The sequence below is a fragment of the Chiloscyllium plagiosum genome, unplaced genomic scaffold, assembly GCF_037043375.1.
Source record: "Chiloscyllium plagiosum isolate Xiang-an unplaced genomic scaffold, Cpla_swu_hap1 HiC_scaffold_4, whole genome shotgun sequence".
In the NCBI taxonomy this organism is placed as follows: domain Eukaryota; kingdom Metazoa; phylum Chordata; class Chondrichthyes; order Orectolobiformes; family Hemiscylliidae; genus Chiloscyllium; species Chiloscyllium plagiosum.
Window position 1 is genome coordinate 135,030,001 of NW_028270142.1, and position 20,910 is coordinate 135,050,910.

General features: G+C 41.0%; 1 protein-coding gene across 6 annotated transcripts in view; it reads right to left on the minus strand.

Annotated features, from left to right (window-relative positions):
* Positions 1 to 2,346: 2,346 nt before the first annotated feature.
* The window catches only part of cep192 (centrosomal protein 192), a 193,615-nt gene continuing 175,051 nt past the window's right edge, over positions 2,347 to 20,910 (minus strand). For 5 of the 6 annotated variants that reach the window (XM_043687706.2, XM_043687703.2, XM_043687704.2 and 2 more), the window contains exons 44-47: positions 20,406 to 20,518; positions 18,597 to 18,723; positions 4,865 to 4,923; positions 2,348 to 2,962 (exon numbers count right to left, since the gene is read on the minus strand). In XM_043687706.2, the coding sequence (XP_043543641.2) occupies positions 2,824 to 2,962; positions 4,865 to 4,923; positions 18,597 to 18,723; positions 20,406 to 20,518 (438 nt within the window). In that variant the 3' untranslated portion in view covers positions 2,348 to 2,823. Of the gene's footprint in view, positions 2,963 to 4,864; positions 4,924 to 18,596; positions 18,724 to 20,405; positions 20,519 to 20,910 lie in introns of all 6 variants that reach the window. The other variant, XM_043687705.2, reaches the window with a different exon arrangement.

Consider the following 20,910-nt stretch of genomic DNA (forward strand, 5'->3'; position numbering starts at 1 on the left):
TCCAGAGACTGGGCGGCTTGACAGTATAACCAATGACTTTCTGCTAGGTAGGTGAAAGTGAGGACTGCGAATGCTGGAGCTTAGATTCAAGATGAGAGTGGTGCTTGAAAAACACAGCAGGCGCCTTCTTGCAGAGCGCCTCTCCACCCCATCCACATTGTGTTCCCTCTGTGACTACCTGGTCAGGTCCACGTCCTCCAACAATCCACCCTCCCCTGCCACCGCAGGAATTGCAAATCCTGCGCCCACACCTTCTTGCAGAGCGCTTTAGGGAACATCTCCGTGACACCTGCACTAATCATCCCCACAGAAAATGTGTTGCTGGAAAAGCGCAGCAGGTCAAGCAGCATCCAAGGAACAGGAGAATCGATGTTTCGGGCATAAGCCCTTCTTCAGCCCTTCCTGAAGGGCTTATGCCCGAAACGTCGATTCTCCTGTTCCTTGGATGCTGCCTGACCTGCTGCGCTTTTCCAGCAACACATTTTCAGTTCTGATCTCCAGCATCTGCAGTCCTCACTTTCTCCCCAATCATCCCCACTGCCCTGTGACCGAACATTTTAACACCCCCACCCAATCTGCTGAGAGCAAGCAGGTCCTGGGTCTCCTCCACAGCCACTCCCCCCACCTGACACCCGGATGAATAACACCTCATCTTCTGCTTCAGAACTCTTCAACCCCAGGACATCAATGTGGACTTCACCAGTTTCCTCATTTCCCCTCTCCCCCACCTTACCCCAGTTCCAAACTTCCAGCTCAGCGCCATCCTTAAGACCTGTCAATCTACCTTCTTACCTATCCACTCCACCCTCTCCAACTTATCACTTTTACCCCTTCCTCTATTCACCTATTGCACTCTCAACTACCTTCTCCCCAGCCCCACTCCCTCCCATTTATCTCTCCACCCCCGAGGTTTACAGCCTCATTGCCGACGAAGGACTCCTGCCCGAAACATTGATATTTCTGCTCCTCGGATGCTGCCTGACCTGCTGTGTTTTTCCAGCACCACTCTCATCTTGAATCTAATCTCCAGCATTCGCAGTCCTCACTTTCACCTACCTACCAGAAAGTCATTGGTTATACTAAGAGAATGAATACTAAGAATTGAGCCTCTTCAAAATCTGCCAATATCAGAAAATCAAACTAGTGCATTACTGCAGAAACAATATTCCATTTAAAAATTGCTCATAATTGGACAGTGCAATCGCAGGCCGAAAGATAGGTATAGAGCCCCATACCTTCAATAAAATATAGAAAAATACTTCAACTTGTCTACTTTTAGTAGTGTTGAAGGTCATCTTGCAGTTATCAGAAATTAGGATGCAAAGATTTGAAAAATTGGATACCAATTTAAACAGCATGAAAAAAGGGTGCTGATTGATTGGGTCTTCATTTGCATGGTGATGCAACAGCAACAGTTAATCATCAATCTTAATTCCACTGCCTGGTCTGAAAACGGATTGGTCAAGGTGTTGCCATGGGAATACAGCTGATTGCCAGTCTCCACAAGCCTTTTTTTGAAACTTCCCAATGAAAAAGATGCAGTGTATGTGCAAATTTCTGCACCTACATAAAACAAGGTGCAGTATTAATGTAGGTAGTTGCCAGCACACATGATATTGCAAACCCAAATATAACCTTAAACGGATACCAAAGTTTATTTAATACATCATGTCCAAAAGCTGAATCATACCTAATGCTCTGATAGTTGGATGCTCAGGTTGGTTGAACACGATCAGCATACAGCCCATTGCAAATGATCTAGGAGGCAGTGTTTGATAGTCTTCCAGTCATTGGGACCTATGGCTTAAATAGCTGGCATCACCCCAATACTGAAATTTGCCAAAATACTCGTGTGTTGTATGCAAAATACCTTTTTGATTCCAAGGCAGCATCCTGTTAGTGGAGTAAACAATTTGTATTATTGCGAGGTAGCAGTGAGACACAGCTGGCTTCACACGTAGTTCAAATGTTTGAGATGTCTTCCCTTCCAGGGTAGTCTAAAGCTACACTGGCTGTTGTTCAGAAGTGGTAAGCATTGACTGTTTCACACATCTGTGCAATATACACGGAGTGATGATTTGATGCTCCTTTTTCCAAGTCTGCATCTTAGTCTTCAGTGCAAGACAAAAAAAAACTTTGCTTCTTTCTCCTTTTGTAATGTGCAAGTTCTGTGTGACTAAGCAATTAATTCTTAGTTTCAAAGAGTTATATCAGACTTAAAACTTTGTTTCACTCGCCACAAATGTAGACATGTTTGTTTAAATTTCTCCAGCACTTTGCTTTTACATTAATAGGAAGAAACTTTTTAGTTTTTAGCTCCATTTTATTGACTGCTTCAAGTACAGCAATAAAATCCTTTAAGTTACGTCACCTGCAGTATGTGGATTTAAGAAAAACATGAGATATCTTGATAAATTAATTGCCCATACTAACTTTATTTCAAATATACAGCAAGAACTATTTCAAATGTACATAAAACAGCCACAAAAATGAAGCTTGTGCAAAATATTTCAAATTATACAATAATGAAGGAAGAGGCAGAAACTTTTACAGCTCCTTGCCGCAGTAAATTGGTATTGTTATTTTGTATACTACAAATGCGTACTAAAATACTTTCCCTCTTTACGAATGACATTATGCTGATGTTAAATGGCACCAGTGCCTAAATATCTTCATTTATAAAATGCATAATTTGCAAATTTGTACATGAAAGATACATTTACTATACAATTTTACATAATGCTGTTTCCTGTGGAACAGTTTCTTCTTGAAGACAGATCTCAAGTACAACCAGACATTTAATTTAACAAAATTGATTTTCATTTACTCCTTTCTAATAGCATCACCAATAAGTCGAATAGGGAGACTTCCACATGTATCGGTTTGTATCACGAGCAGTGCCTCGAATCTGCCGTCTGACTCTGGTTTGAACCGGACAGGTAGATTGATGTAGTGTTGAGCACTAAACAAAAAAAATAAATTCATGAAGTAAAAGCAATATGAACAAAACTTGAAATCAACTTCCCCCTCACCAAAAGATGCGGTACTTGTCCATTCCCAAGTTTCACATGGAAATGGTATCTTTCAAGAAAAGGAAATACCAGTATCATTTACATTTGGGACTGAAAGTTGGGGGGTGGGGGGAGGTGAAACAATAACCAGATGAACGGCGTCCATTTTGAAGGTTCAAGTTTAAATTTAGAACTCTTGATTTGTACAATGTAGGAAGAACCCATTTGGCTCAGTGAATCTAAGAATAAACTGTACAGCAGAAGTTATATCAAAACTTTGATTAGTCCCATTTCAGAATACAGCACTTAATTGTCTGCATCACATCCCAGTAAAGATATGACCTCACGTAGGTGATTTGGTGATAGGCAGATTAGAATGATACTAAGAGTGAAAGCAACAAATTATAAAGCTCAATGCAGAGAAAAGGCATGTATTCCCTCAATTAGAAGGTGGTGGAATGGAGGTAAGAGGAGAGGTCCAGTATAAGGGAGCAATAACATTCAAATTCAAGCTGAGTCATGCAGGGATGGTGTCAGAAGGACCTCATACAAAAGAGTAACTGAAATCCAGAATTTTCATATCAAAGAAGTGCTGAAGTTGAGGATGAAATGAATTGGTCAAAACTGAAGTTGATAGAACTTTGTTGGACATAGAATAAACACACAGATCAGGTATGTGCCAAACAGATTTGAGGGGCTTTATGGCCGCCTCTTGTTCTTATATTCCTGTCCTTAACATTCTGTATTATTCTTCTACTTCTCCAAATGTTAGTGTTCCAGGTAAATTTGTTTCACCAGATGAAGCACGTTAAAAGGAAGCACAGAAGAAACTGAAGCATCACTGATCACAATTACCACATTATTCAATAATGGAGGAAACAAGCTTTGCCAAGAGAAAGAAATTAGGACTGGGCAAGTATTTACTGATTAGATATAATAACTTTCCAAAGTACAGCACAATCAGAAAATTTCTGAAAATCTAAATTTAAGATTGAGAGAAGATGCAATTAATTTTCTGGGCCATAGATTATTGATGTTTGAAGATGGAAAGAATAAACTGGGTTTCCATTGTGCACCTTACAAGCCCTCAAGTTATCCTAATCAATTCAAATCCAATGTTCATCACATTTGAAGCATAATGTTCTTTTATAAGCAGACAGGGAGGATCACACCTGATTCCTAGTCAGTACCATTTGCAAATCTTAACTAGTGAATTGCTAAGGTAGGCTTCAGTATGCTAATGAAAGAAATCACTTAGACATGTTTGATCATTTAATGCCTACAAAGGTTACTGTGTGTAGATTGGAATGCGGAATTTCAAACAAGCAAATACTCAAGGGGACAAACTGTCCACTCCTGCTCCTACTTCATATGTTTGTATATTCCAGAACTGAAAATCAATTCTACATACCTTTCTTGCACAATTTTAGTACAATATATATTTCCTTTAGTTCTATGCAGTATGATTTTTGGTAGTGATCAGGATTGTGAAATCAAATTAAAGATATTTAGCAAAGCTACAGTATTTTAAGTCTGTCTTTATGTTCCACATTGATACACTCAATCTTGCACTTCACTTTCTCAATAGCTTTCATTAAAACATACATGAATGAAGAGAATTACCACATATGAATATATTCTTTTTATTATCCAAGTGTAAAGAATCTATATTTTTTTCCTTACAGCGAATTCCAGCAGGATGAATATTTAGCATAATCACAAGAGAAAGGAACAAATTTAAGGATTCAAATCCCTTGTATAATGCTGCAATCGTGATGTTTATAAGATCACGCACTAATTCCATTCTCAAGATATTGCCTCCTTGTTGCTTAAGATTTTTATTGATCACTCACCGCAATGAATAATTGGAATGCTTGATATAAAATGGCTCCCTGGGATTTACAAACTTCAGCTGCAAATCAACACCAAGAGCATTAGTACAGCAACAAGCAACACAAACACGGGCTTATGACAAAATATTTCATTTTAAAATATTACAGTTTATATCCAGCAGCTCAAATCAGCTATTAATCCAAACATGTTTGAATAAGTGTTGATCACTATTTTAATTTACAGCATAAAGCAAGAGAATATTCATTAGAGACATGCATCACTGCAAATCATCTCAAATAATCAGCATGATTGAATGATTTTTACCTTTTCGTCTTACTGTAAGAAAAAAATCTCAGCCCATAAGTATGGCAAGTATGCAGCAGTGGTGGTGGTGGGGTGGGTGGAGCTGGGGCTTGTGGCTTTCAACAATCTTTAACTAGTGCCAACAATTTATGCACTATGTGCAGGAGAATAATTGTGCAAAAATTACTGTACATTCACATGTATATATATATACATACACAAATTATTCGCAAACAAGTGGATACAGGATCCTGTTTCTTTACTGTTAAATCAATGACAAGTGCTGACCAAAGAATCACTGTATTGTGACAATACAAAAAAGGCAGCTATTTGGACTGGCTCTCCAAATGAACAAGTGCCATTCCTGCCTCTAACCTATAAACCCTGTAAGTATATTTATCCACTCTGTCCAAATTCTTTGTTAATGCTTGAATTGATCCTACCTCCACTATACTCCCAAGCAATGCACCTCAACCATTTGCACAAGCCTCTAAATCATTTGTCTCTTTTGCTAATTAGTTCAAATCTGTGCCCTCTTGCTCTTGATGCCATTATAAGTGGGCACAATTTCTCCCTATCTAAGCTTTTGGTTTCAAATAAATCTGTTGGACTATAACCCAGTGTTGTGTGTGTTTTTTTAAACTTTGTACACTCCACTCTAACACTGGCACGACATCATAATCTTTCCAAACCACCATTTTGAAAATATCTATCAATCTCCCCTCTCAGTCTTCTCCTCTCCAAAAAAAATATTCCTTACTTCTCCAATCCATTTTTAGAATGGAAGTCTTTCATCCCTGCAATCATTTTAACAAAATCTACATTAGAGCACGAGCAGATAACTTAATTGGTCAACAATTGTGCATAAAATCGGGTTAATCTCCTGACTGTGTCAACTCTATTTCATCCACTTGATCCTTAAACAATGATCAGGTGTAGGCTGTTTGGCCTCTCAAGCCTGCTTCGCCATTCAATAGGATCATGGTTGATCAAACATTACTCATGTACACTTTCCAGCCCTTTCCCCGTAACACTTACTTATTTTTCTCAGTCTTAGATGTACATGAGGACGCTGTCCCCAAAGTTTGTGGCAAGGATTTCTAAAGACTCAAACCTCAAGAAATTCCTCCTTCGTGCAGTCTTAAATTTGTGTCCCTTTATTCTGAGACAGTGCCCTCTGATCCTAGGCTCTCCCACAAGGCGAAACATCCTTTCACCCTGTCAAGCCCCCTAAGAATCCTATATGTTTCAATGATATCACCTCTACTCACTGGCATTTAGAATAATGAGTCCCAACCCTTGTTTTGCCTTAACACTCATTCAACAATCCCTCCATACCAGGGAACATTCAAGTGAACCTTCGCTGAACTGATTTCCATGAAATAATATCTTTCCTGAGGTGGATTTTTATCAACCCCTTTACAAGTATGTTATAGTATACAGGTGAGATAGTGAAAACATTCAAAGATGGTGCCAGCGTGTGGCACTATTTTGTGAGCTGTCTACAGCAAATATTATTCTTACATAACTTGTAATTGTTCTGCTCTTCTCAACCTCAATTCTATGTCCACGTCTATCAGAATTAATAATAATGTTCTCTTAAACCTACTATCAGATTTAAAGATTGAATGACAGACGAGGCTTGAATTACTGATGCCAGAGGGCCTGTTTCCACACTATAATGTAATGTAATGTAATCTAATCTAAACCAAGGGTCTATGGGTTTCCTGCAAGCCTGACCACCTCATGGAAACCCAGAACCAAGGCCCGAACAGTTGAACCAGCTGGAAGAAGATCTGACCCCACGGTGACCCAATATTGAGGAGGCCTGACCAGACCGACTACAAGACACCCCAGAGCCCAGGGCCACCTCAGGAACACATTAAAGGATGCTAAAACTGCAAGCCAGGAGGTTTTCCTAACTCTGAGGTTTGATGTCAGTAACGTCGTGGAAACCCAAATCAAACCAAGGCCTGACTAGCGCAGGAACAAGAAACACCATAATGTGGCATCAAAGAGGCCCAACTAAGATCCTTCCAGAATGCTCAAGGCTGTGACTGGTGCCCAGAACCCCATCAGGATCACACATTTGCCTTCCAGAGTTCCTTCACCGACACCCAGGATCGAATAAGAGCAGCCATCTACCCAGAAAACGAGAGAGATATATTGGACGTCAGCTGAGACAGACTTCAGGATTTCCAGACAAACATCCAGACAATTGGGGACAAAATAGATGAACCTAAAGCTAGTCTCATCTTCCAAAAGGGAACCAAGGGGCTACTATTTGCTCAGTTTTTACAGAGACATGGCTCACTCCTGCTACACCCGTCATACGACTGGAAGGTTTCTCAGTTCATAGAATAGACCATTCGGCATCCTCTAGCAAGGCAAGAGGCAGTGGTGTCTGCCTCCTAGCACTCAGACTTGGAAACCCCAGTGGGTTACTGCGTTCCGGACCTAGAATATCTTAAGTTGTGGTTCTGTTCGCCGAGCTGGGAATTTGTGTTGCAGACGTTTCGTCCCCTGTCTAGGTGACATCCTCAGTGCTTGGAGCCTCCTGTAAAGCGCTTCTGTGATCTTTCCTCCGGCATTTGTAGTGGTTTGAATCTGCCGCTTCCGGTTGTCAGTTCCAGCTGTCCGCTGCAGTGGTCAGTATATTGGGTCCAGGTCGATATGCTTATTGATTGAATCGGTGGATGAGTGCCATGCCTCTAGGAATTCCCTGGCTGTTCTCTGTTTGGCCTGTCCTATAATAGTAGTGTTGTCCCAGTCGAATTCACGTTGCTTGTCATCTGAGTGTGTGGCTACTAAGGATAGCTGGTCGTGTTGTTTCGTGGCTAGTTGGTGTTCATGGATGCGGATCGTTAGCTGTCTTCCTGTTTGTCCTATGTAGTGTTTGTGCAGTCCTTGCATGGGATTTTGTACACTACATTAGTTTTGCTCATGCTGGGTATCGGGTCCTTCGTGCTGGTGAGTTGGTGTCGGAGAGTGGCTGTTGGTTTGTGTGCTGTTATGAGTCCTAGTAGTCGCAGTAGTCTGGCTGTCAGTTTGGAAATGCTCTTGATGTATGGTAGTATGGCTAGTCCTTTGGGTTGTGGCATGTCTTTCCCTTAGGCATCTGTTGATGAAATTGCGCAGGTATCCGTTTTTGGCGAATACATTGTATAGGTGTTCTTCTTCCTCTTTTTGCAGTTCTGATGTACTGCAATGTGTTGTGGCCCTTTTGAATAGTGTCTTGATGCAACTTCTTGTGTTGGGGTGGTTGCTTTCGTAGTTAAGGATTGGTCTGTATGTGTGGCTTTCCTGTATACCTTTGTGGTGAATTCTCCATTCGGTGTTCTCTGTACCATCACGTCCAGGAATGGGAGTTGGTTGTCATTTTCTTCCTCTCTAGTGAATCGGATTCCTGTGAGTGTGACGTTGATGATCCGGTGTGTGTTTTCTATTTGTGTTTTTTTAAATGATTACAAAAGGTGTCATCCACATATCTGACCCAGAGTTTGGGTTGAATTTGCGGTAAGACTGTTTGTTCTAATCTCTGCATTACCGCTTCTGCTGTGAGTCCAGAGATGGGTGAGCCCATCGGTGTGCCGTTGATTTGTTCATATATTCGGTTGTTGAATGTGAAGTGTGTTGTGAGGCACAGGTCCAGTAGTTTGAGTATGCCGTCTTTGTTGATAGGTTCAATGTCCTGTTGTCTGTTCTGTATGTCCAGCAGGTTGGCTATTGTTTCTCTGGCTAGGGTTTTGTCGATAGAGGTGAACAGTGCCGTTACATCGAATGAGACCATGGTTTCTTCCTTGTCTATGTGTATATTTCTGATGATGTCCAAGAATTCCTGTGTTGATTGTCGTGTGTGTCTGGATCCGCTGATCAGGTGTTTCAGTTTCTGCCGTAGCTCTTTAGCCAGTTTGTGCGATGGTGTCCCTGGTAGTGATACTGTGGATCTGAGTGGGATGTCTGGTTTGTGTACTTTAGGTAGTCCATAGAATCTGGGGGTGTTGTTGCTTTCAGGTTTCATTCTTTGTAGGTCAGCTCTGGTTATCTGTCCGTTTTTTTGTAGGTTCCTCAGTGTGTTGTTTATCCTATTGGTGAGCTGTGGGGTGGGGTCAAACTCCCTCTTTTGGTAGGTGTTGGTATCTGCAAGTAGTTGTTGCGTTTTTTGGATGTAGTCTGCTTTGTCCAGGATGACCATCATTCTGCCTTGGTCTGCTAGTAGTATGATTATGTTCTTATCGTTTTAGTGATTTTAGTGCTTCCCTCTCCTTGGTGTTGAGGTTGTGTGTTTGTCTTTTCCTTGTTATCAGAGGTACGATACTTTGTCTCACTGTTTGTTGCGTCTCTTCTGTCAGTCCATTGTCCCGGAGAGTGCATTGTAGTGCTGCTAGGAAGTCTGCTGTCTTGTGGTTTTAGTTGAGTCCCTTGGCCAGTATCGTTCTTTCCGTGTCTGTGAGCTGTCTGTGGGAGAGGTTTCTAACCCAGGTGTGTGTGTTGTGGTGTTCTCTCTGTTGTGTGTTAGTTTGGCCATTTTTTCTTTTAGTACCGTTTTTTTGCGGTGTGTGGTCTGTCCTGTCCTATGGTGACGGCCTGTTCCATAATCCGGGTCCATTCCTGATTGGTGGTTTTTGAAATTAACGATATTTGGCGCGCAATTTGTCTGTATTTGTGAAGTCTGTTGTGAGCGTCTGTAGTCATTACCTGGATCATCCTGAATCCGTTCTGCCTGGCTGTGTCCCTGGCTTGTGGGTTATTGACTGGTGGTCTGTATCGGACACGTGGTGGAAGGATTCGATTCTTTCGGCATTCATGCAGGAACTGGAGTTGTTCGTATGTGGCGCTTAGGCGGTTGGCACAGGATTCCCATTTCCTGGCTTGTCTTAGCGTCTCTCGCCCGTAGGTGTTCAAAGTCGGTGTGAAGATTTGTAGCTCGGGTGCACATTGTTTGAATTCAAACCACTACAAATGCCGGAGGAAAGATCACAGAAGCGCTTCACAGGAGGCTCCCAAGCACTGAGGATGTCACCTAGATAGGGGACGAAACGTCTGCAACACAAATTCGCAGCTCAGCGAACAGAACCACAACAACGAGCACCCGAGCTACAAATCTTCTCACAGACTTTGAATATCTTAAGTGCCATCCCTACCACCTGCTGCGCAAGTTCACCTCATCTATCCTGACAGTGGCTTACACATCACCCTGCACAGAAGTGAAGAGTGCACTTGATTAAATACACAATGCTACCAAGTTTTGGGACAGAATACCCGGAGGCCTTGTTCATCGTAGCTGGTGACTTCATCCAGTCCAACTTCAAGAACACACTACCAAAATACAACCAACACATCATCTGGCCTGGACATTCTTGACCATTGCTATACAACTATCAAAGATCCTAGCACTCCATCCCCCACATCTGTGATCTGATTTTCCAAAATGCAATGATGTGCTCCTCCTTCTGGCTTACAAGCATAAGTTGAAGCATGAGGGCCCTCCGTACATAAAATAGTGCAGCACTGCTCTGAAGCAATGGAAAGGCTTCTGAGGGACTGCTTGGCATCAGTGGACTGGGCCACATTCAAGAACTCAGTGGCCAACCTAAACGAGTATGTCACAGACTTCATGAGTAAATGGGTAGACAAAGTTAAAACGAACACTCCCCAACTGGATAAACCAGGAGATCCATTCCTTACTGAAGTACAGGTCCAAGGTGTACAAGTCAGACAACCCTGACCTATACAGGAAATCCAGGTATCATCTTTGTAAAGCCATCGGAGAAAACAAGAAGCAATACCAAGCTAAGTTTGAGATCCATACTAACTATCAGTTGTTTGTGGGAAGCTTATCTCCCGTTACATGCTACAGTGAGATTGAACAGTATTGTGGGCAACAGTATATCCCGACAGAATGAGGTCAATGCATTCTACACTTGCTTTGAACAGTGAAATACTATCACCGATCCAAACAGGCTCAAATCCACCTGTACCCACAGTCTGCCACAGATGTTCGATCGACCTTCTTGAGCATAAACCTATGGAAAGCTACTGGCCTGGATAGTGTTCCCGGCTGTGAAATCAGATCTTGTGTGGACCAGATGGAGGAAGTATTCACAGACATGCTTAACCTCTCATTATTAAGATCTGAAGTCTTCACCTGCTTCAAGACCACCATCATCCTGGTGCCAAAGGAAAATCATGGAGTATGCCTCAATGGCTACCACCCAATGGCTCGGTCTTTCATAACCATGAAGTGCTTTGAGAGGGGAGTCATGGCTCACAACTCCAGCCTACCAAATTGCCTTGATCCTTTACAATTGATCTACTAGTTCAACAGATGCTTTCTCCCTAGACCATCTCGATCACTAAACTGAGACGGTGATCTAGGTCTCAGTTTAGAGATGAGTTTGTCTGGTGTTGAAGGCAATCCTGCAATCAATAAGTCGGGGTCTGATGTAGGCTATCCATTATACATCTATCATGTATGATGGATAACCTACATCAGACCCCTACTTATTGACTACAGGATTGCCTTCAACACCAAACAAACTCATCTCGAAACAGACCTAGACCACAGCTCCCACTTCCTGACTCAGACTGCAATCAAGAATCGGCAACACCTCCTCCACCATAATCCTCAACATCAGTGCCTGGCAAGGATGCATCCTCAGCTCTCTACTATACTCTGCATGCACTCTAGACTATGTGGCCAAATTCCACCCCAACTCCATTTACAAGTTTGCTGAAAACATCACCATTGCAGGTTGGATCTACAATGACAAGACAGAATACAGGAAAGTGAGTGATTAGCGGCATGGTGTAAAGATATAAATTCTCCATGAACGTCAGCAAAACGAAGGAGCTAGTCATTGGCTTCAGGAAGGAGAGTGGAGAGCACGCTACTATCTGCATCAATCGTGCTGAGGTGGAGATGTTCAAATGTCAAGTTCCTGGGAGTAATGATCACCAATCTCTCCTGGTCTACCCACATCAATGAAACAGTCAAGAAAGCACATCAACATCTCTACTTTCTCAGGAGGCTAAGGAAATTCAGCATGTCTGCAATAACTCTGATCAATTTTTATAGATGTACCACAGAAAACATCCTATCTGGATGCATCACAACATAGTATAGCAACTGCTCTTCTGAAGACTGCAAGAAACTACAGGGAGTCATGAACACAGCTCAGTCCATCATGCAAACCAGGATCCGTCCACTGACTCAGTTCAACACTTTCCGCTGCCTTGGGAAAGCAACCAATATAATTAAAGACCCCTCCCACTCTGGTTTGCTCCCTTCCATTGGCAGAGGGTAAAAAAAGTTTGAATATACATACAAACAGATTCAAGAACAGCTTCTTCCTCGCTGTTATCAGACTTGTGAAAAGACCTCTCAAATGTTAATTCTGATTTCTCTCTGAATTTTCTCTGCTGTAACACTATTCTGCTCTGTTGTGCTACTTTGTATGGTACAACCTGTGTAGAACTCTCCAGTCCCAGTAACATCCTTGTAAATCTTTTCGCACACTTTCCAATTTAATAATATCCTTCCTATAACAGGGCAACCAGAACTGTAGGCAGTACTCCAAAAGTGGCCTCGCTAATGTCCTATGCAGCTGCAACATGACATCCCAACTCCTATATTCAATACTCTGACCAATGAAGGCAAGGGCACTGGGCACCAAACACCTTCAACACTACCCTATCTGTGACACCAATTTCAAAAGAACTATATACTTTAATTCCTTGGTTTCTCTGTTCAACAAACACCTCAAGGTACAACAATGCAAGAATGCAAGCTCAAACAATGAACAATTCACTTCAAATTTTGCAAACTGGTGTTGAACTACCTTAAAAAGGATAATGGGTACTTGTCATCACACATACATAAATCATAATGAAGGAAATTGCTGGAATTGAAAATGGAACAGATGCTGCAGACAATGATGACCTGAGAAAACATGTTTAATACATAAAGATACTGGTCAGCCTCAAAGTCAGAAAATCTGATAGAAAAATGTTATAGCCCAAAAACAACAATTCAAGTGTGCTGCTTAAAAACAGTTCTGATCTGGCTACCAAGATCACTGGCTCAAGATCACTGATCAAGTAAAAGACCTTCTCAGGAGGTTTAATTTAAACTGATTCCACTTAGTAAATTGCTGTCTTTTATTATCGACATTCCTTTGTGCAATATGGATATTGGGCTGGGCAATAAATACTGGCCTAGCTAACTAAGTGGCCTGGAGAAGATGCATTCTTGAACTATTACCCTGGAACACAGGGACACACTGGTTCCAAGTCAGGATGCTGAGAGACTTAGAGGGAAACTTGCAGGTGATGATGTTGTTCTCATGTATCTGCTGCTCGTCCTTCTAGGTGGTGTGGAAAGTGAAGCCTTGGTGAGTTACTACAGTGTATATTGCAGGTGGGGTGCCAATTAAATGGGCTGTTTGGCCTTGGATGGCATGAAGCTACTTGAGTGATGCTGGAGCAGAACTCAACAGGCAAGTGAAAAGTATTTTGATCACACTTTGGTCTGTGCTTTGTAAATGACGGACAGTATTTGGCAGACAGGTATCAAGTTACTCACTAGCCGTAGTACATATATAGTTGATTCAGTTTAGTTTCTGATCAATGGTATCTCCCAGGTTGTTGATATGAAGAGAATTCAACAACAGTAACACCACTGACTAAGGGGACAATGATTAGATTCTCTCTTGTTGGAGGTGATCATTTCCTGATGGCTACGTGGCAACAACTCATCAGTCAACCCAGATGTTTTCTGGGTCCCAATGCATATGGATGCAGTCTGCTTCAGTAAACGGAGGCATCATAACTAAACACTGTAGTGAACATGGAGAAAGTGAGGACTGCAGATGCTGGAGGTCAGAGCTTAAAAAGGTGTTGCTGGAAAAGCGCAGCAGGTCAGGCAGCAAAGGAACAGGAGAATCGACGTTTTGGGCATAAGCCCTTCTTCAGGAACGAGGGGGGTGAAAGGCTTATGCCTGAAATGTCGATTCTCCTGTTCCTTTGATGCTGCCTGACCTGCTGCGCTTTTCCAGCAACACATTTTTAAGCACTGTAGTGAACATGCTCACTTCTGACCTTCTGATGGAGGGAAGATCATTGGTGAAGAAGCGGAGAATGATTGGGACTAGGACACTCTCAGGAAACCCTGCAGTGATGACCTGAGGCTAAGATGATTACAGATTGGATTTGTGCCTAGCACAAAGTAAGATAGCTAAGGGTGTTGGCGGTCAGAGAGCTCCTCCATTCCCAATTCCCATTGATTCCAGTTTTGATGGATGTTCCTGATGCCACACAGTGTCACATATGTCCTTAGAATGAAAGAGTCACTCACCTCCCCTCAGCTCTTTTGTCTACATTTGGACTAAGGCTATAATGAGGGCATGAGCAGAAGCCAAATGAAGCAGTCAGCAACTATCATGCAATTTCTACTTGATAGCACTGTCAATTACACCTTCCATCACTTTGCATGATGTGCTCAGCTACCCAATCATTGAGAATTCAGATATTTGTGGATTCTCTCCTCCAGCAAGTTGTTCATATGCCATTATTCATGATTGGAATGCAGATTTGAAGAGTTTATACTGGGGGCTGTGGGATCATTTGACTGTTGCATGCCACTTCTGCTGTTTGACTTTCAAGTAGTCTTGTGTTGTAAAATTGAGGTGTCAACTTGATGACAAATGATAGAGTCGGGAAAATGCTGGCTCATGAGGTTGCAAATACTGGTTGAGGTCTGATGGCCCATAGCACCTCAAAAATGCTCTATTTTGAATGCTAGATCTGTTCAATGTCTGACACAGGTAGCACAGTTGTTGCCACACAACATATGATTACCTTGAATGTGAAGTCAGAGTTTAATCACCAAGACTGGGCAGTGGACACTTCTGCTGATAGTGTCATGAATGAATTCCACCTCTGACAGGTGGATTGCCAAGGATGAGACTTTTCCATCTTGTTCGTTCCTTAACACTTGCCTCAGACCCAGTCTAGCAGCAATAACCTGCAGAGCCTGGTAACAGTAATTGTGCTCTCCTTCGCCTGCATTGCACATCTCATGTCTGAATTTAAAAAATACCAACATCAGGTAAGGATGGCAATTTCATTCATAAAAAAAGGACAATGGTGAACCAGAAGGGTTTTTAAAAACAATAATCAAAAACGGTTCCCATTACACACACTTATAATTCCAGATATTTATTTATTGAATTCAATTTTCGCCATCTCACACGGTGGAATTTGAAACCATGTCCTGAAAGGATTAGCTCATAATCCTACTATTGGCCCAGTAACATTACCACAAAGCCAGTTCACTCCCCCCAGAGCCATTTATATCTGGTCTTCATGGAGACACATGAAAATCATAGATGTGCTCCCCATCTGATGATGACTTGTTAAGTGGGCCTTGTAAGTTCATAGTTCCTTAAAGAAACAGCAGGCAAGATTAGGAGCTTTAAGGCAAACTTGTCCGACACATCAGCTTGGCCTTGTTTGGATACTATTTTTGCACAATAATGATGGTTCAACCCATTCAGCAAGTTAAAGAAACCTGCAGCCAACAGCAAAACGCAAGATTATATTTAGTAGTAGCTTGGGTCAAGTTAAAAACAACACACAACCTCATGAATGCAGTTATCTAAGTTTTTTGCTCTCAAAGCAGTCAATGGTTTGAAATAACTACAGCAGCTGCATCCATCAAACCATGCTTTCTGCTGTATAACACACATGTAACATGCATAGATTCCAAGATATTCCAACTACAGAATCATAAAATGTGACTCTGGCTCAAAACATTTGAGCATTCAATATAGTGACAGCTTGGTACCTAGTATTACTCAATTCTTCTGAGGTGCAGTGGGCTTTTAAAAAGAGAAATCATCCATGGGATGTTGACATCAGTGACAAGGCATGTGTTGCACATCCCAAATTGCCCTTTAAAGGTTAGCGATGAGCTATCTTCTTGATCCACTGCAGGTATACAAATTGTGTTTAGGTGAAAATAGTGGAACGCCCTAACCACTAAAGGAACAGTAATACAGTTCCAAGTTAGATGGTATGGGGTTTGGAAGGGAACTTGCAGATAGTGTCCCTATGGACCTATTGCTCTGTCCTTCTAGGTTGTGAAGACCACTGGTTTGGAAGGTGCTGTCTGAGGAATCTTAGTAAGTTGTTGCAGTGTATCTTGTAGATGGTACACATTTCTGCCAATGTATGACAACAGGGGTGGTGAATGATGAACAGGCCAAATTGACATATCAAGCATGCTGCCTTTCGTTGGATGTATTAAGTTTCTTTAGTGTTGGAGCGACACTCATCCAGGCAAGTATAGAGTATTTCAACATACTCCTGACTGGTGTCTTGTAGATAGTGAACAGGCTTTGGGGAGTCAGGAAGCAAGTTAGTCACTGTAGAATTCCCAAACTCTGGCCTGCTCTTGCAGCGATAGTATTTGTGTAGTTGGTCCAGTAAATTTCTGGTCAATGGAAACCCTTGAAATGTTAATAGTGAGACTTAAGTGCTGGTAACACTACTGAAAGTCAAGAGATGATGGTTGGATCTTCTTGTTAGAGATGGTCTTTTACATTTACTACTGTCGGCCCAGGCCCGGAAGTTGTTTAGAGGTTTTGCTTTTGGACATGGACTGGTTCAATATCTGAAGAGTGGTGAATGGTGCTGGACACTGTACAATCAGCAGCAAACATTCTTGCCCTGACCACCTATGAAGGACAAGCAGTCATTGATGAAGATGCTTTAGATGGTTGAACCTAGGATCCTGAGGAAATTTTGCAGTTATGTTCTTTCAATGAGATGACAGACAATCATCTTCCTTTGTGGTGTGCTGTGTTTTGTTCACTACCTTTAAAGAGGTGCCATATTGTTACAAATTGTTGCTCCATCTGCTGTGTCTGGTGTGATAAAGTAAACAAACCCTCCTTGAGGACTTTTGTTTTATTAAAACACAAGCATTACTGGAAGTTAGAATAGTTTTTAAGACAGAGAATTCCTCTATCATCTTGCTACTTTTATGCCTAGCCTTTCCCAGAATGGATAATTAAATGGTTGAAATAATAGCTCAGTATCAGTTATCTTTGTTGACCATACAAATATGTTCAATACAATGTCACCATGCAAACTCAACCACAAAACTTCACTCAACAGCAATAATTCATCATTTTAAATATTACCTTTAACCTTGTAGAAAATTCAAGGGATCTCACAGGGTCGTATCAAAAATTGATAAAAGTCAGAGTGACAACATCCACATAGGTGACCAAAGCTTTCTCCTTGTACTCTTCAACAGCCGCCCCCCACCCCCCACCCCACCTTACAAAAATCTTTGAAGAGGAGGATGAAGAAAATATTGAATATTGTAGGATTAAAGTTGCTAAGAAATGGAGACATGAAAACAAATTGCTTTAAAAACTGAATGAGAACTTCCAAATTGAAACAAGTGTGTAGAAAGCACAGGACTTTTTGCAAGTTAGCAAAGGGGCCTGGGAAGAAAAGTTGGGTGGTAACAATTTTGTCTGAATAGGGCAGAGTCAGGTGGTGGCAAGTCATATGGTCTAGATGGCGAAGGTACAGAAACTGGAGCAAGATGAGCTTAGTTTGGAAAATTTGGCTAGTGTGAAAATGAAAGGGAGGAAGGCAGCTGATTCATAATGAAAAGAAAAACCACACATTTCTTACAGTTCTAATTGGAAGCAGGGGTGATGAGTGCAACTGAGGGGGAATTTAAAGAGAAGGTAGCAATGGAGAAGACAACAAAAGTATAACTACTTTATAGCAAACTGAAAAACAGGAGAAGTTTTGAAATGTTGGGTTTAGTGACTTGCATGAAATTTTTCCTGGAGTCAGAGTTAAAGGAGAATTGTAGACGATTTTGAGGAAACCCAGTTACCAAGAATAGCTTGTACACAAAGTAAAGAATGGCACTGAGACCTGACATGTCAACATTATCTGGCCTCTTACAGCATACAAGATACAGAAAAAATAAGTACAAGAGTTGGCAAATTTGGAAAGCTTTTCTAAAAAAAAACCCATCACTACCATTGCAAAGGATCAGATTCACTGTCAAGTTTTGGAAGTTAAATCTAAAAAGGAAAATACATTTTGTTTTCATGTAACCCATACTTCAGGAACAATCCAAGAAGCTAAATTATTTCAGCTGCATATCTAGATTTGTTGAAAAGAAACTTGGAAATCCAGGAAATGTGCTTCAGTATTGGGTTTCTAAACAACTGCTATTAGACAATAATCAAAGATAAAAGAAAAATAGTTTGTAAAGCCTTGTGTGAGGATTCTTTTGATTTTGTAGGTCATAATGCTGTTCTGTAATAAGTGTAAATAATACATTAATTTTTGGAATGAAAATTTTAGAAATTGGCTCAATATAATCTTTAAACTTGTTGAGCAGAAGGAACTTACCATGTGCGCAACCGATGAACTATTACGCAAATTAATCTTTAATGTGCTTGATTCTCCAACAGGCGTAGCCTGAAAGGTGTATAAATCCTCAGGAGCAAATACACCTTTGAAAGGTGGCTGTTCTTGTCTGAAAACAACAAACTTAATTTTAGATTGGCTGAAAGATCAATTTGCAAGCCAGGTTATTAGTTTCAACAATCACAAAATAGGTATCTAGACAAACATAGCAGCTGTATTCACAATCACAACCTAGCTTTTCTTCCTCATCAGATGAGTATGAAATGGATAGTTTAATCTTGCATAATCCTTACCAACTCCAGATCAGGCCAAGACTATGTCCATTACTGTCTACAGAGGGACACATGGATTAGCTCGGCCTTTACTCAAGTATAATTTTCTCTGGAACAGCCATAGTTGCTACAAACAATAATAGGAACCTCACGTTAACACGCAATCACAGAAAATCAAAGATTGCGGCAGCTTCTCTTGGTCTGCACTAAGAAATTATTTGAGAACATACATATGAATTGGAAGTAGTGGTATGCCAGTTGGCTGCTTGAACGTGCTCTACCATTCAATAAGACTCTGGCTGATCAGTTTGCTACTTAAATTGCACATTGCCATCACTACTCAATAATATTTCATTCTCTTGTCCAACAAAAATTGACTTCTGCCTAAAAAATATTGAAAGACCCCACTTTCATTGCCTTATGAGGCAAAGTTCCAAAGTTGCACAATGTTGTGAGAGAAAAATATTCACCTAATCCCAGTTTAAAAAGTAAGGAGTTGCATTTTCAGGAAAGTAGTCTGAGCCTGCTTGAGGGGTTTATGTCCACCTTGTCAGATCATTTGGAATCTTAGATACTTCAGTCACTCTCCACTCTAAATTCCAGTGGAAACAAAATTAGAATCTAGGAACTTTTTAATACCAAAATGAAAACATGCATTCTTGAGGCCTTGGGCCATCAGCCTATTAACCCAAAATTTAATACAAAATTATCAGCGATCACTTTACATATTGGTTCGTTCTTTCAAACTAGAATGGTTAATGTTGTTTTGATCCTGTCAATTTGGAAATTGGATCAACAAAGTTTTCAAGATCAATCAAGCTATTTCAATGGTCTGCAATGCAAAAGTTTATAGATCTCTAGTAATACCAGTGATGTTTAATTCAACTCAAAGGATGGTGTGGAAGAGGGAAGTGTGGCGATATGAAAAGTGTGGTCAGGTAAGGACAATATCAGAATTGGCTGTAATGTCAATATATAATCTCTCACACTGTCAAGCATACTTGTGGTTTAAGCAACTGTAACTCAGCAAGGTTTCAACACCTTTGACTGCAGGAAAGAATAGGAAGTTCGTAACACAACAGGAAAAAAAGTTGCAAGTGCCCAAGGCAGTTCTTCACAGATTTAAGGGACTGGACTAGATAGTGATAATTTTCCCTGCTAGCTGAAGAATCTAGAATCTGACAGGAGTGTTTTAGGAGAAGGTGCCAATCATTTTGGAATGAGATGAAAATTAATTTCTTCAGTTAAAGGGTTGAGAATTCGTGAAATTGTATACCCAAAAAGGCTGTAGATAATAAACTGTTTCATATATATATATTTAAGGCTGAGATTGACAGGCCTTTGGTCTCTCGTGGAATCAAGATGATATTGGGAGCAAGAGAAAAAGTAGTGAATTTAAGGCCAATGATCAGCCATGATCATAGTGAATGGTAGAGTAGGCTTGAAGGGCTATCTGGTCCACTCCTGCTTCTCGTTCTTGAAATTCATTACTTGTTTATTTATTTATTTTTTTACTAACCCAGTTCTGGCCAATCTTCCTGATACAGACTTCCTCGTTTTCATCGCTGTTTCAGTTTTTATCAGTTTTGTGGCTGAATCGGTTTCCTTGGAGCTCCCCTCAGCTTTTGTGCCCTAAAGAGATGATGATTTGCGTTAATTACTTTTCAATGAAACTAACAAAAATACACTCTGGGGCTGCCATCTAGTCATATCAGAGGTGCTTGTAATCTCAGTTCAGAACAGCATTCACTTTCTTAAAAGGTACAATACACACCTTACCTTCATAACAGTGCATATCATGGTTACAATGCATTGGTGGCAGAGGGACTGAACATTAAAAAGGTGGTGGATAGTGTGCTAATAAAGTCAACTTTTATTTGCCAAATGGCTTCAAGCTTAGTGTATTGTTGGAGCTATATTATCCAAGAAAGTGAAAAGCATTCCATCACTTGACTTAGGCCTGTAGATAGCAGACTGATTTCGGTGAATCAGGTGCCACAGAATTTCCAGTCTCTGACCAGCTC